At 40.2% G+C, this 14,473-nt stretch overlaps 2 protein-coding genes across 2 annotated transcripts; both read left to right on the top strand.

The window, feature by feature from the left end:
* The first annotated feature begins 926 nt into the window (after positions 1–926).
* Positions 927–3,293, top strand: LOC127066429 (translation initiation factor IF-2-like). The gene is made up of 2 exons (XM_051000193.1): positions 927–2,068; positions 2,135–3,293. The coding sequence occupies exons 1-2, from the start codon at positions 1,790–1,792 to the stop codon at positions 3,167–3,169; spliced, it is 1,314 nt and encodes a 437-aa protein (XP_050856150.1). The 5' UTR covers positions 927–1,789; the 3' UTR covers positions 3,170–3,293.
* A 997-nt stretch (positions 3,294–4,290) lies between these two features.
* LOC127066207 (pneumococcal serine-rich repeat protein-like) lies at positions 4,291–14,298 on the top strand. Its single transcript, XM_050999634.1, has 8 exons — positions 4,291–5,794; positions 5,934–6,012; positions 7,416–8,534; positions 8,655–8,707; positions 9,801–9,848; positions 9,908–11,069; positions 12,477–12,508; positions 12,580–14,298. Exons 1-8 carry the CDS (start codon positions 4,326–4,328, stop codon positions 14,117–14,119), a joined length of 5,502 nt encoding a protein of 1,833 aa, XP_050855591.1. The 5' UTR covers positions 4,291–4,325; the 3' UTR covers positions 14,120–14,298.
* Positions 14,299–14,473: the final 175 nt, after the last annotated feature.

The following is a 14,473-nucleotide window of genomic DNA, read 5'->3' as shown; positions in this document are numbered from 1 at the left end:
GACTTTGTTCCGTAAACTTACGTATCTTTATAAACACATTCTTGATTTGTTCGACTTTGTAATGGTTACTTATTCTATTCTAAGAATCGCATCCTTCTCTTTTAAAAATAGACCACTTGTGATCTCTAATCTTTTTCTTGTACTTTCTTAGACTGCATCGTTACTACATACGAGATCATTCTATTTTTGTACCAATTTTTATCTCGTATAAAGATTTGCTCAAAAGAGGATAATGACGCGACACTTTCTGATAAATCAAATCAATGACGATGACGAATTAATATCTTGTGAAGAATGCATTCGTACATATGTATATATGTATATACGATGCTAGTGAAAGCGTGTGTAAAATGGTAACCATTTATAAATATGTGTTATGGACATTCGATGGCATAAGTAATCTTATATTTCTCCTTTCACTAAGGTATATCGAGATTGTGGTTATGGATATGCTTATCATTATGCTTGAAATATTCTATAAAATACGAGATTAATAAAAAGAGCATCAAACAAAATTGATTCTTAACAATGTCTATTAGCTTACACGGTTTCGCTTATACAGAAGATTAAAAGAAAGAAATTTTAATAGAAAATAATTTTCATATATTATTTTGCATATTATATTTTTTTCATTTTTTATGATAGTAACATGTGATATTAAAAAAAAATTAAATTAAATATAGATCTGAATTGATCTAGATACGATAAATTTAACGATCGTTGCTTTTAACATATAAAGAAAAATTTCGACATTCTCTTTAGACGTTTAAAGTTCCTATACAGATGGTTGAATTTTCTTTAACAGAGAGAATTTCTTTTTTTAATAATATCATATATCCAAACAATAATATATATATATATATATATATATATATATATATATGTAATATTTTAAACATGTACATAATATTACATATAGATAAAAAATTGAGAATTATTTATATATGTTTCAATAAGTATCGATGCGATGGCGCGACTCGTATCATCTGGCTCTTATTTTTCTTCGATACGACGTAATTACTGTTTCTATCAAAATCCGACCATATTGTTATACTTCGAAATTTCAAACTCCCACTCCCGAGCAGGTGTACTCTGACGACGATGTAAACACTGTGCACATATATAAGCAAGGCGAATGGAAAGATTACGGTTCTTTTCGCTTTCAATGTAAAACGTGGAAAAATCTCGATTTTGTTTTTAACAGGATAAAATTTGCGTGTCGATACCTTCCTTCACGATTAATTTGAATTCATATTCCATTAGAAGTAAGATTAATTATAATATCAGTAGTAAAACTAATATCATTGCACGTGATTGATGCATTGGAATATGCGAAAAAAAAACTGGGAAGAAATTATTAAATGACAAGTTTCGTAAGAATACTTAATCGTTAATTTTGTTAAATATGTCATTGATCTTTAAACTCTTTCATTAATCTTTTTCGAACGTTGTATTATTAAATTCGATATGACAATTTTATAAAACAATTCGAACTTGGGAGATTCTGAGAATAGAATTCTAGGAATGGAATAGAATTAAAGATTCTATTTAAAATTCTATTTGATTCTGGATACAAAGTATCCTTATGATCAGCAAAGAATTTTAGCAAATTAAGCGAATGATATATTCGAAAGAAGAAGAGAAAGAGGAATAGATAGATAAAAGAAAGACGTGTCTTAAAGACAACATTTTCGAGAATAAACACAGCAATATAGAGAGTGACAACGGGAATGTTTTTACAATTGTCCGATGAGGTATATAATTCGCGAAAGACAGAAATTCATCATCAATGTACGAAGTACCATCCACGATGAAGATATACTTGGCATATTTTCTTCTTTGGGGTTTCATGAGCAACCAGCAGTTGGTTAAAGCTACGGAAGCTGATTCTTTGGCATCGACATTGGCTAATGAGTCGAGCGTTAGGGATGATGCGGCTGTCCTTGACTCAAGTTCGTACAATTGGTCGTCCGGTGACGATCAAAAGTCGATTGACTCGAAATCGTCTAACTTGGCAGAAGCAGATTCAGATGGAGAGGTTTTAGCGAAGGCGATTTTGAGAAAACCGGTAGGTTTGAAGAGCGAAGTAGGATCATCAAGCGCAAGTTATGGGGAAATTAATCCTGTTCTACAGGATGATCATGTTCCAGAAAGCGGCGGATCGTTGGAGGCGACGACAGAGACGCAAACGAAGGCAGATTCAAAGGCTCAAGCTCGTGCCGTGGAGGACAAAGCGAATGATGAAGCGAAAGCAAGAGTGAAAGCTAAATCCGAAGCCGAAGTTCAACCCGAACCCGAACCCGAAGTCGAAGTCGAAGCCGAAGCCGAAGCCAAAGCCGAAGTTAAGGCCGAAGTCAAAGGCAAAACCGAACTCAAAGCTGAAGCTGAAGCCAAACCCGAAGCCGTACCTGAACTCAAAACCAAAACCGAAGAAGATAGAGTTCGAGTCATGACCGAAGCGAAAATTCGTGCCGAGGTCGAAAGTAGAGTGCAGACGGAGGTAATTAGCCGAATGTTGGCTCAGGCAAAAGCGGAAGCGGAGATACAAGCGAATAAGGCAGCGAAAGCAAAGGCTAATGCTCTCGCGAAAGCGGAAGCTTATGTGAAGGCATCTATAGCTGCTAAAAAAGCTACTACGGATGCGGCCGAGATATCGAAGAGAGCTGTAGCTGCACGAATGAAGGCAGCTAGGAAATCAGCTGCCGCCCAAGCGGCACTTTCCGATGAAGAGACGACATCTATGCGTGCTGTCGCCTCCGCGGCTGCGGTCCAGGCCGCGCAAATGCAAGCCTTGATCGCCGCCCAAGCTGGGGCTATCGCACAGAAAAATAGTTTCTTTCAGGCTTTGACAGCGAGCAACATAGTCACGGCGAACGCAATTGCTGCCAATGTAGTTGAGAACAAAGCGCTCATCGTAAAACAGAAAGTCAACGAAACTATGAACGAAACTCAAGCGGCTATTCTAATTCAATCAATGGCCGATGACGAAATGTCAACGGCAACCTTAGTTCAAAATGAAGCTTTATCGGCGGCCATTACCACAAGTGTTTCGCAAATCGCTGCACTTGCGGAAGCTAACGCCGCGTTACAGGATATTCTTGCGGTCGACGTTCGTCATGCGGAACTTTCTGAAAGAAACCTTTTAAAGACATTTGTCCCAATTGATTGATTTATTTTTCTTTACGAACCTATTGATATACGCTCTCTCTCGTGAGCATTATGAAATCGAGTTGTTAAAAAAAACGAACTTTTGCATGTTCAATAAAGCAAAATGACAGTAAATCGAAAACGAATTGTTTGTTTGTTAATTTTATTTTCTCATTACATCCAACATAGTTCCTTTACGTTTTTACGATCGTAACAAAATTTCACATATGTACAATGTATGAATAAGAATTTTCTTTGCAGACAAAGTTCTTCTCAAATAATTGTTCTTGAGTATGTGCCGAAAATCGAACATTATATTTTACTATTTTATCCAATTTAATATTAATAGCTTAAAATCATAAAAGAATATACGCATTTATATTGCATATTCATATATATTGAAGCTTGTATTATACTGTGAATATATTTTATTTTGTAAAATATCTAACAAGTTACCATTGATGTTGTTTATTTAATACAGGCAACGTTTTTTATTAACGTTAAAGAGTAAATTTGTATTTATCGTTTTTATTTTTCCTTTCGTGTGGCTAAAGTAGAATACAAAGCATACATTTTTTGCTTTTACAATGTAATATAACGAATGGCAAAGTCATGACGAAAACATATTTTAGAATGATATGTTAGCATTTTAACGTATCACGATAGCAAGAAAATATACTTCTGGAAAGTAGTCAATGTTGAAACTAAAAGTTAAAATATATTCCAAATTTCATCTCTCATGCGTAGGACTCATGTAAACTATGTGAAGAATCTCGAATATGTTTGTTTCTTTATATATACGAATTCGAAACATCATTAAAGCACTGATATGGTTTCATGTAAAAACTAATGTTTATATTTCAAATCGAGGAGAATGCACCAATAAAGAATAAACAAAGATTTAATGCGAGGGACATATATACTTAAGGAAGATTGAGTTTAAGACACATACAAATTGTGAGAATCGAGGAAGCGAGTCTAGACGTTGATTTTTCGAAAGAGGGGGGAGAATTTGCAAGTGTTCGGAGATTACTGAAACAATATTTTCGGAGCGAATTGACTCGTACATGTAGCTTGAAAGCAGAGATTTCGCATGGTATTTAGACAATTGTGTGCGAATCGGTATATAACGAGCAGCCGCGAGGGAAGATCATCAATATTCGAAGTCACAATCGAAGATGAACATCCTAACGATACTCGCGACAACACTTCTTCTGAGTGGCTTCGCCACGGCAGCAGAAAGCTCAAGCTCAAGCTCAAGCTCCGCGGCGTCTTCGGCTTCGTCTTCGACATCATCCTCCGAAAGTAGAGGACAGTTGTTGGTTCCGTTAGAAAGGAGCTCTACCAGAAACTTACTGGATTTGGTGAGCAGTACTACGAGCAATTCTGCGACAACCGCATCGGCTGCAGCCGGTGCGAAGGCAACTCTTCGAGCGAGTAAAGCAACAAATGCCGCTCAAGGGGAAGCTTTGACGCAAGCGGCAGCTTCTGCAGCTGTGAATGCAAAAGCACGCGCAACCGAAGCTGCTGCAGCGCAAGCCACTAACGCAGCCGTTAACGCGCAAGGGAAGGCTTCCGCGCAGGCTACTGCAACAGTGGAAGCGGCAGAATCTTTAAGGAAATCGGCACTCCAAGCTCAATCCGCTGCGAGCAATTCCAAATCGGAGGCAGCTCAAGCTTTAAACTCAGCTAATGCCGGAGCCAGTGCTCTCGTGACTGCTTCTGCCCAGGCCTTATCCGCGAAGAAGGCGGCCCTCGCCTATGCCGCTGCTGCCGCTGACGCAAACACCGCAGCGGCTAACGCTCGTGCCGCCGTTCTCGCCGCAGAAGCTGCCTCTCGAGCAGCTGCCCAAGCCGAAAAAGACTTCACAAATGCCTCCTCCCTTGCGGCTAAAGCCCAAGCTGAATCCAGAGCTGCCGCAGCCGCGGCTGCAGCAGCGAGACTCGCTGCATTAGCCGCAGCCGATGCCAGTGCCCAAGCCAATGCAAGAGTCAGACTCACTTCCGTTCAAGCTGCCAACAATGCTCTCAACAAAGCAAACGATGCTCAAGCCACAGCCGACGCTGCAGCCATAGCCAGAAGCAGCTCCAGGGACGCACAAGCGAACTGGGTTGATAACAGGTCCAGTTCTTCATCATCGTCTAGTGCGTCGTCCAGTGCATCGGCCAGTGCATCAGCCAGTGCATCGACCAGTGGATCGGCCAGTGGAGAAGCCGATTCGGAAGCCGATTCAGGATCTAGTGCATCAGCTGGTTCACCAGCCGGTTTGAATGCTGATTCATCTTCCGGTTCAGCCGCCAGTTCAGCTGCTGATTCAGCCACCAGTTCAGCTTCCGGTTCATCAGCTCGTTTAGTTGCCAGTTCTGCAGCGGACTCATCAGCTGGTTCAGCAACCAGTGGATCAGCTGGTTCAGCAGCCAGTGCATCAGCTGATTCAGCAGCTAATCCAGAATCTGAAGCTTCCTCCAATGCCTCCGCCGGCGCTTCTTCTGGTGCTTCCTCCAGTGCCGCCTCCGCTGATGCCTCCACTGATGCTTCCGCCATTGCTTCCATCGATAACTCCGCCGAAGCTCTATCTAGCTCCTCCGCCGAGTCTTCGTCGTCCTCCTGGTCCTCTTCCAGCCAGAATATCTGGTCCTCGGATTGGTAGATCAAAAAAATAAAAGCTACCACATCCACCCAACAAACCATTTCGATGAGATATTTACTTCGAGGTAGCTTAGCCAGTGAATCTATGTACAAAAATGTCTAAATAATGTGGAATCGTGTCTAAATTGCTCTCAAGTTGTAATAAAAATAAATTTGAATCTAGCATATATATGATTTTATCATCCTCTATACATTACATGTCTTCCTTTGGTTATGTTAGACGTTTAATGACAAACGAATAGAAAAGAAAGAATAAAAAAGAAGACACGATATGATGGATTCGCTATATCTGCGTTAAAATTCTCGATTAATTATTTCTTTTTTCGGGTAGAATTCAATACTTATACTTAATTTCTCGTGATCTTATTAATTAAGTTTATATCTCTTAAATTAGTAATATATTAAAAAGATAGACAATAAATTGGGAGCAAATATATAGACAAAGAATTTAATATATATATTTTAATAATTATTTATTTATAACTTAAAAGTTATTATTAATAACTGAATAAATCGATATATATTACATCTACTTGTACGTCAACAAATTTTACTTGTTTTCAATCAAATTTTTTCCCTTCCATCAAATTTTTGTCCTAGAGAATAAAATTTACGTTTGATTATCAGTTGCTTGACAGAAGAAAAATGTTTTAATCTCTTTACAAATCTTATAAATATATAAATAAATGTTATGTATATTGTGAGCATAAAGTGTCATGAATTTATGTTAAATAAAAGATTTAATATAAATCAAATACATTTCTTCAATTCTACTTTTGTCAAAATGAAACATTCATCGATTAAGCATACAAGAACGAACTATTTATTGTTTCGATCATTGAAAAATATTTGGAATTGCTACATAAATACGAATGGAAACATTCATTTAATATCTCGATCCATCTGTAATGGCTCGTGGTGGAATTATTGAATAATCCGTAATGAAGAAGTTACCGTGATTTGCATCTCTTTTTCATTTGAAATGAAAATATTGAAATGTTAAATGTACGAACTAATGTTTATTTAAATTTTTAATAGTTTTAATAACACGCCAAAAATTATGATAGTCTTCAATGACAATTTTCTATCGTATACTTTAACTCATTAAAGGTATTGTTGCAATTGGTTCTATGAGCTTGTTATTTATTCGATATAAAATATCAATGTCCGGACGTTGTGTTCAGTCTAAACATTTACAATAATCGTTGTCGACTGTATCAATACGATAAAAATAATTATTAAGTATATTGTGTAAATTTTGCCAGAAGAATTAGGTAAATAAAAATACAAGAAAGATATATAACGAAATTCTCGTGGCAACATAAGAACACGCTTTACGAGGCTGTGACTATTAAGTCGAATCTTTATGACAAGTGGGCCTTGATTTTCTTTGCCAACAGTAGCAAGTGCAGAGTAATAAACAAAAGAGGCTGCGCGTGATTGAAACAACAGAGAGATAGAGTAAAAGCGAAAAAAGAGGAGAAAAGGAGAGGAATTTGTATACGCAGCTATTGGATGAGTGGGGACGAAAGAAAATATTTTAAAAGAAGTTGGTTGGTGTGTTAGGAGGAAGAACGGTAGAAGCAAGTGTTTGTACAATTGTCGGCGAGCGTTGTAGGTATATAATCGCGTATTCGTATATCATTCAGCATCAATCTGCGAAGTACCGTACAAGATGAACATACAAGCGACATTCGTGTTTTGCCTGCTCGCATTGTTCGGCAGCGTAGCTCAGGCTTGGCCACCAAGGTCGTCCGAAAACAGTGACTCGTCCGCAGCATCTTGGTCTTCGAGTTCGGCCTCGAGTTCGTCCTCGTCTTCGTCCTCGGCTTCTGCTTCGACTTCATCAAGTTCGACAGACGATAACAGCAGGGTTAAAGCATGGAAGAAGGGAAGAGGTGGCGGCGACAGCTTAGTATTGTCGATCGATGCATCAGAAGATCCGAAAAACAGAGAGCTTCTAGAGACGGACGCCGGATTGGGTGCGGTCGCTGCATTAGCGCGAGCTGCCGCGGATGCCCAAACTAAAACAGCAATAAGCGCCGATGTTACGGCTAATAAGGCAACCACGAAAGCTCTGTTATTGGATGAGGCTGCAATAAGGGCGGAAAACGCAGCGAATCAAAAGATCCGTAAGGCGTTGTTAGCGGCACAAGCTCTCGTCTCAGCATCCAGTCGTGCGAAAATAGCAGCTAAAGCTGCGAAGGAAGCTGCTGCGGTCTCTGCTGCAGCTGCCGCAAAAGCTTCCACTAATCAAGTAAAAGCCAACGCTGACTCGCTTGTCGCTAATAGAGCTGCAGCCGCTCTTCTTGTCGCTGCCGAGGAAGCTCTTCAAAAAGCCAGTGCTTCGCAGAATGCAGCAGCCGAAGCTGCTGCGAAAGCTCGCGCCGCAGCTAACGCAAATGCCGCAACCACCAGAGCCGCGGCCTCGGCTGTACTCGCCGAAGCTCGTGCCAAAAACGCTATCATTAAAGCACTTGCCGCTCAAATGACGGCTACTTCTCAGATTACTGGCGCTTCTCAAGTACAAAATAATGCGAACACACTGCAAGCTGCAAGCGCTTCTTTAGTCGAATCCAGAGCAGAAGCCGCAATAGCTGCAGTTGCGGCACAAAATGCCATCGTCGCAGAAGCTAACGCTCAACTCGCTTATCTCAACAAAGCATCTTCAGATGGTTCCAATGAGGCTTCGGCTTCGGCTTCAGCTTCGGCATCAGCCTCCTCGAGTAGTAGCAGCGCCTGATTACTCTAATCGACTACTACCTTCCTCCGACGTCTCTGTGTGCTGCCCTACACCAACCCCTTTTGGCACACAATATCGTAAATTCATCAGATATGATCCCCAAATTTGCCTAAGATAGGGCAATGGCGAAAAGCAACAAAAGCAGATGCATTAACGATTCGAAAATTGTAATAATATCAATAAAAATCTTTTATCATCTCAAATATTTTTTTTATTTCACTATTTATGGTTATCCTTATATTCCCTTTGATTTAACTATATACACCTAGATCTAATTATAGATCGATGATGAGGTATTTCAGATATGATGTAAATCTATACTTCTGTTTGAAATTAAATCTATATGTTTTTTAGTTTAAACTTTCGTTTTTTCCATCTTTGTACAATTACTATCTAAGCACAATTATTACGTATAAAATAATGCTCTATATTCAAGATCTTTGAACGTTCTGTATTGCTCTAATTCTTTACACTAATGTAAATATTATTGTAACATTGCAAAAATTTCAAATAAAATATGTATTATAAAGAAAAGAATCTGTGTAATTAAATTTAATGGTACTTATCAATTACTTTATCCCTATAGTGGCTTTTCAGATTAATTTCCTATTTCCTTTATAACATGCTTATTTTAAAACTATAATTCTATACGATTTCTTTCTATATAAAATAGAAATTCTTTAATTCTCTTTCCTTTACAAATTTATGTATAATAAATATATTATTATTTTATTGGTAGAAAAAAAATTTCTTTTTTCTTTTGTTATGCTTGCACATTTATCTTATAGAAAAAATCGAGATTGCAATTTATTGCTTACAGAAATTATGAGAAAAATATCCTCTATTTACGAAAATTTTCTTTATATATCATAATATCTAGGCAGATTTGTGTTGCTGTTATTACCAAGAAATACACAATTTGGAACTAATCAAACTAAAAATGACGTTGATAATGTTGATATATTATGCTATATTATCAAAAATTTATGGAAAATTTAAAAAAGATTTGATTGACTTTGATTTTTACTGCCAATTTATAGCATGATACTCAGCGTTTTCTGAAAGTCCGTTTGACAACACGATACCGTAGTATAACTTTCTGATTGTAATCATAATAAAAAAAGAAATTATTAAAACATCATAGAAAATAGAAGAACGAAAGAAAGAGGATAGCTCAAGGAAGATAGTACGCGTTGGATGGCAGCGTTATCATTACTCGGCAATATTTACGATAAATAAACGAGTTTATTATGACAATAGAATCGGTAGCGGGAGGAAAAGACATGTAGCAATATTTAGAGAAGCGCGGTAATCGCATTGAATGTTTTCACAATTGCGTGTCACGGTATATAACCGGTGCATGATAGGCGGTTGTCACAAAGCTACAAAGTTCTGTGGAAGATGAAGATCCCCTCGATTCTCGTAACGTGCCTTTTTACCTGGGGCTTGGCTGCCGGGAGTAGCAGCTCGTCTGCGGAATCTTCGGCATCGGCGTCAGCGACAGCGTCCTCAGATGCATCCTCGAGTGCGTCCTCGAGATCGTCAACGGTTGCTTTTAATAGAGCACCAAACGTGGTTTTAAATAGGGCACCTCAACTAGGTGTTAACCCGGCAGCGGTTGCATCGGCTCGAGCCAGCATCTCGGCAAATGCTGCAGCAAACGAAAAATCGGCTCAAGATACGCGAGCAATCGCTTTGGCCCGAGCAAGAGTTGCCGCTACAGCGGCAGCACGAGCAATTGCAAGGACGCAAGAAGCCGTTGCGGCGGGAAGAGCCGCAAATAAAGCTCATGCGCTTGCTTCTGCTAAAACTTCGGCAGCAATTTCTGCATTAGCTGCAGGAGAGGCTGCCGCCCAAAAGGCGGCTGCTGCTGCTCTCGCCGTAAGGACTTCCAATCTTAAATCTTCCAAATGCGCAGAGGAAGCTCTGGCGGTGCAGAATAATGCGAATGGAGAAGCGGAACATGCGAGTCGTGCCGCTGCTGCTAATCTTGCCGCGGCCATCCGTACCCGAGACAATGCTCTCGATACGAGGAAAGAAGCAGCTCGGCTGAAGGCACTCGCCACAGCTGCCGCCAACGCCAATAACAAAGCGACCAGTCTTAACGAAGCTTCTAGGAACCAAGCAGCTGAAGCAAACTCCGCTGCCGAGGATACATTTTCCGATCAATTTGCTGCTCTCGCTCAATCTAGGGCCCTTGATACGCTCAGCACGAGTCTCGCTGTTCTCCAAAACACCCTATCCTCCAGACAGGAGTCCAATGTGGCCGAAGATGAAGCTTCCGCCGCAGCCAAAGCCTCGCCTAGCACTGCCATAAGAGACGGACTTAACCTTGGTCTCGGCTCTGATGCTGGTGCAGCCGCTCAATTGAGAGCCCAAGCCGCAGCATTAGCACGAGCAAGTAGAAGAATTAGTTCCGGTCCTGCGTTACCAGCACGGAGGAGCGAAGAATCTTCGGAATCGTCAGCCTCTGCAGTTGCTAGCTCTAGCGCCAATTCTAGTTCCAATTCTCGTAGCGCATCCGGAAACTAAATCGATTTCGAGACTCGTACGACAGCACGACGATCGAAATCGTCTTAGCAAAGCGTTTACCAATACGAAGGATTCATGAATTTCAGAGCTCGATCATTTGCAGAAATGAAAAACTAACCGAAATTTTGTCATTCCAAAATTAATAATAAAGAATAACATGCTTTTCAATCGATTACGTTGTCTTGCCTTGATTCCTCTAGCTTCATGGGATGAACAAGCATCTTCTATGTAATCGATAATTGGTCATTAATTAAAAATAAACATTTATAAAGAGAACCTTTTTCTTTGTCTTTTTTTGTCCTTGTTTTATAATAAAAAAACTACGGAATCCTGTTGATTGAAACAAGATCAACTTAAATTTTAGTCGATAACATTTTTTTTACATGTTTCATACAATAAAACAATTTTACGATTGTTAAAAGAAACTTCAAATGCTTATTGTATATATTTTCCAGGATCATATTACTAATTTATTATATTAGACACTCAATATAATCCAGACTAGAACTTGAAAATAATTATTTAATGCCATTCACATGAATCGTATACTTCGATTTTGATCCACGTTGTCTTAAGAAAGACACAGATTATTTGTTATTTTCCTCAAACGTTAATAGTTGTTACTAGTTACAATCATTTATGCAATTAACAAAGTATCCATTTAAAAATATCCGATATTATGATTTTATATTAGAAATCAATATACATGTATATGTACGTATACATATGAATATATAAGTTGATGTAACATGTATGTACCTTAGAATTTATAAATTATTCATTAGATTTTAATGTAATGATCTTTGCATAAAAACGTATACAAAATCGTAACAATATCCAATCGAATCTTTAGACGAAAACTATAACTTTTCAAAAATATTCGCAATATCATAAAATTGGCATAAATTGTTATTTTAATAAACGGTGTTTTATAACATAATAAGAGTTTGCAACATAATAAGCAACAGAGTTTGTTATTTGATAAAACAATGCAATATAAATAACATAGATACTATCGTAACAACAATATCTGTTTTATTTTTCAATATTATTGATTCGAGTGGCTGCGATGTTTTAAGTGTTCGACTACTTCAACATAACATAAACAAGAGATAAGAATCGACTGTATCGGTTAAGAACAACAATGCTCCAGATTCATATAATGCGGATGCACGCGATGCTTTCTGTAAGAAAACAAAAATCTATCGATTCAGGCTTCAAATATCCAACAATAAATCTATGTCAATATATGTTTCACTTGTCGATTTATAGGGGTATACATTCAAGAGGAATCGTGAAAGAATAGAATATTAAAAAGACGTTGAATTATTTAAGGACAAACGATCAGAGACACGGTAACGATGGGCAAAGCATAATAATTTAATATTTATATGATATATTTAGGCAAAATTAAAGAAACGCATGTTAGTAGAACAGTAATGACACAGAGACGTTCGCGTGCCGGCTGCGTATTCGTATACCAAACAGATTTTTAAAAGCATTAAAGTACGGACAAGCAGGTAGCGTGTAATGTTTGGACAGTTGTGCGATGTGGTATAAAATGGAGGACTATCGGTGCAGGTGCATCAATCGACGAAGATCCTACGAAGATGAAGTATCTCTCAACGCTCGTGTCGTCGCTCTTGTTGGGAGCCTGTGTGCTCAGTGTCCATGCCGACAGATCGTGGGCAGCATCGGATGCAAACGCTCAGTCGTCATCCCCAGCAGAATCGTCATCTCTTTGGGAAAATTCATCTAGCGGAAGCGCAGGAGCGCCAGCTACAGCGGATTCATCTGCCTGGGATGATTCATCCAGCCCAAACGCGGGAGCATCAGCTGCAGCGGAATCGTCATCTAGCTGGGAAGATTCATCCAGCGGAAGCGCTAGTTCCAGTTCAAGCGCTAGCTCCAGTTCAAGCACTAGTTCCAGTGCAAGCGCTAGTTCCAGCGCAAGCTCTAGCTCCAGTGCTAGTGCTAGCGCTAGTACGGAAGGGTCTAGCGAATCAAGGAGGGGTATCGCAATTGAGGGGGCCCTTGTAGGTACGGGCGCGGCAAATTCGGCTGCGGCATCCGCGGAACTGCTTTCGGACACCGTAGGATTAAGTCAAGGTAGTCTTCAAGCACAAATAGCGGCCGTAACGCAAATCAACGTTGCCAGCGAAGCCGTCAACCAAGCTAATCGATTGGCGGCTGCTGTAGCAGCAGCGGCGTCAGCCGCAGCTTCCGCACAAGAGAACGCCGCGTTGTTAGCACGAGCTTCGGTGAATGCGGCTGAAAGTGCGGCTAATGCCAGCTCGAAGGCTGAAGCGAGCTCCGAAGCGGCTAAAACGGCTGCGGAGAAAGTTTTATTGCTCGCGCAAAACTCCGCACAAGCGCAAGCTCGTGCAACCGAAGAGTCAGAATCTTCGAACAGAGACTCAGCTGCCAACGCGGCCACCGCTGCGGAAGCCGAAAGGAAAGCCACCTTGGCTCTAAGAGCTATAGCTGATGCCAAGGCCAAGGCCGCTGCAGCCGTTGCCGCTCAATCGGAGGTTGCTGCGGCCACCGCAGCCGCTGCAAAGGCACGCGCCGAAGCCGAGGCAGGTGCCACTTTAGCCGCGGCAGCGCGTGTTGTCGCCGCATCCGAAAATGCTGCTTCCAATCGAAACAACCGTCAAGCTGGTGTAGCTCAAGCTGGAGCATCCGCCGCAGCCGAGACCAGAGCGCTCGCATCCTCTGCCGCAGCCACCGCTAAAGCAGCCGCTTACTCTAATGCCGATATCCGAACACTTTCCGTAGCTGCTTTGGAATCTTCCGTATCTTCGTCCTCAAGTAGTAGTGCTAGTACATCCTCATCTGCCAGTAGCAATGCCAGTAGCGGTGCCAGTAGCGGTTCCAGCAATGGTTCCAGCAATGGTTCCAGCAGCGGTTCTAGCAGCGGTTCCAGCAGCGGTTCGAGCAACGATTCTAGCAGCGATTCTCAAAACCTCACAGGAGATGATGCTTCATCCAGTGTCAGTAACGCAGCTGAAGCCGATAATAGAGCTAACTCGTTGGACCTAAAATAATCTCTCTTCCTTTGACCAGAACGTCCGTCCATCCGTCCACCGATGGAGTACCCGAAGTGCTTACTTACCACTAAACTAGAATCACGATTATGCTCAATAATAAATCTTTAATAGAACCAATATCTGGAAAATATTTTACGAGTAAACTTCTCATAAACGAATTCTTGCAAACCCGAAAACCAATATATTTCTTATTTATCTCCATACCCTATTAATCAAAAGATGTCAACCCATGGTAGATGATATTTTCTTATTCCCGCATTCTATTCTCTTAAGAATGTTGAAATAATGACGTTTTAATAGAAATGATCTTAAGAAGACGACCGTGTAATTTAATGACTTACTACCGCTGAA

This window comes from Vespula vulgaris, chromosome 9 (genome assembly GCF_905475345.1).
Source record: "Vespula vulgaris chromosome 9, iyVesVulg1.1, whole genome shotgun sequence".
NCBI lineage: Eukaryota > Metazoa > Arthropoda > Insecta > Hymenoptera > Vespidae > Vespula > Vespula vulgaris.
This window is presented reverse-complemented; position numbering and strand designations above follow the sequence as displayed.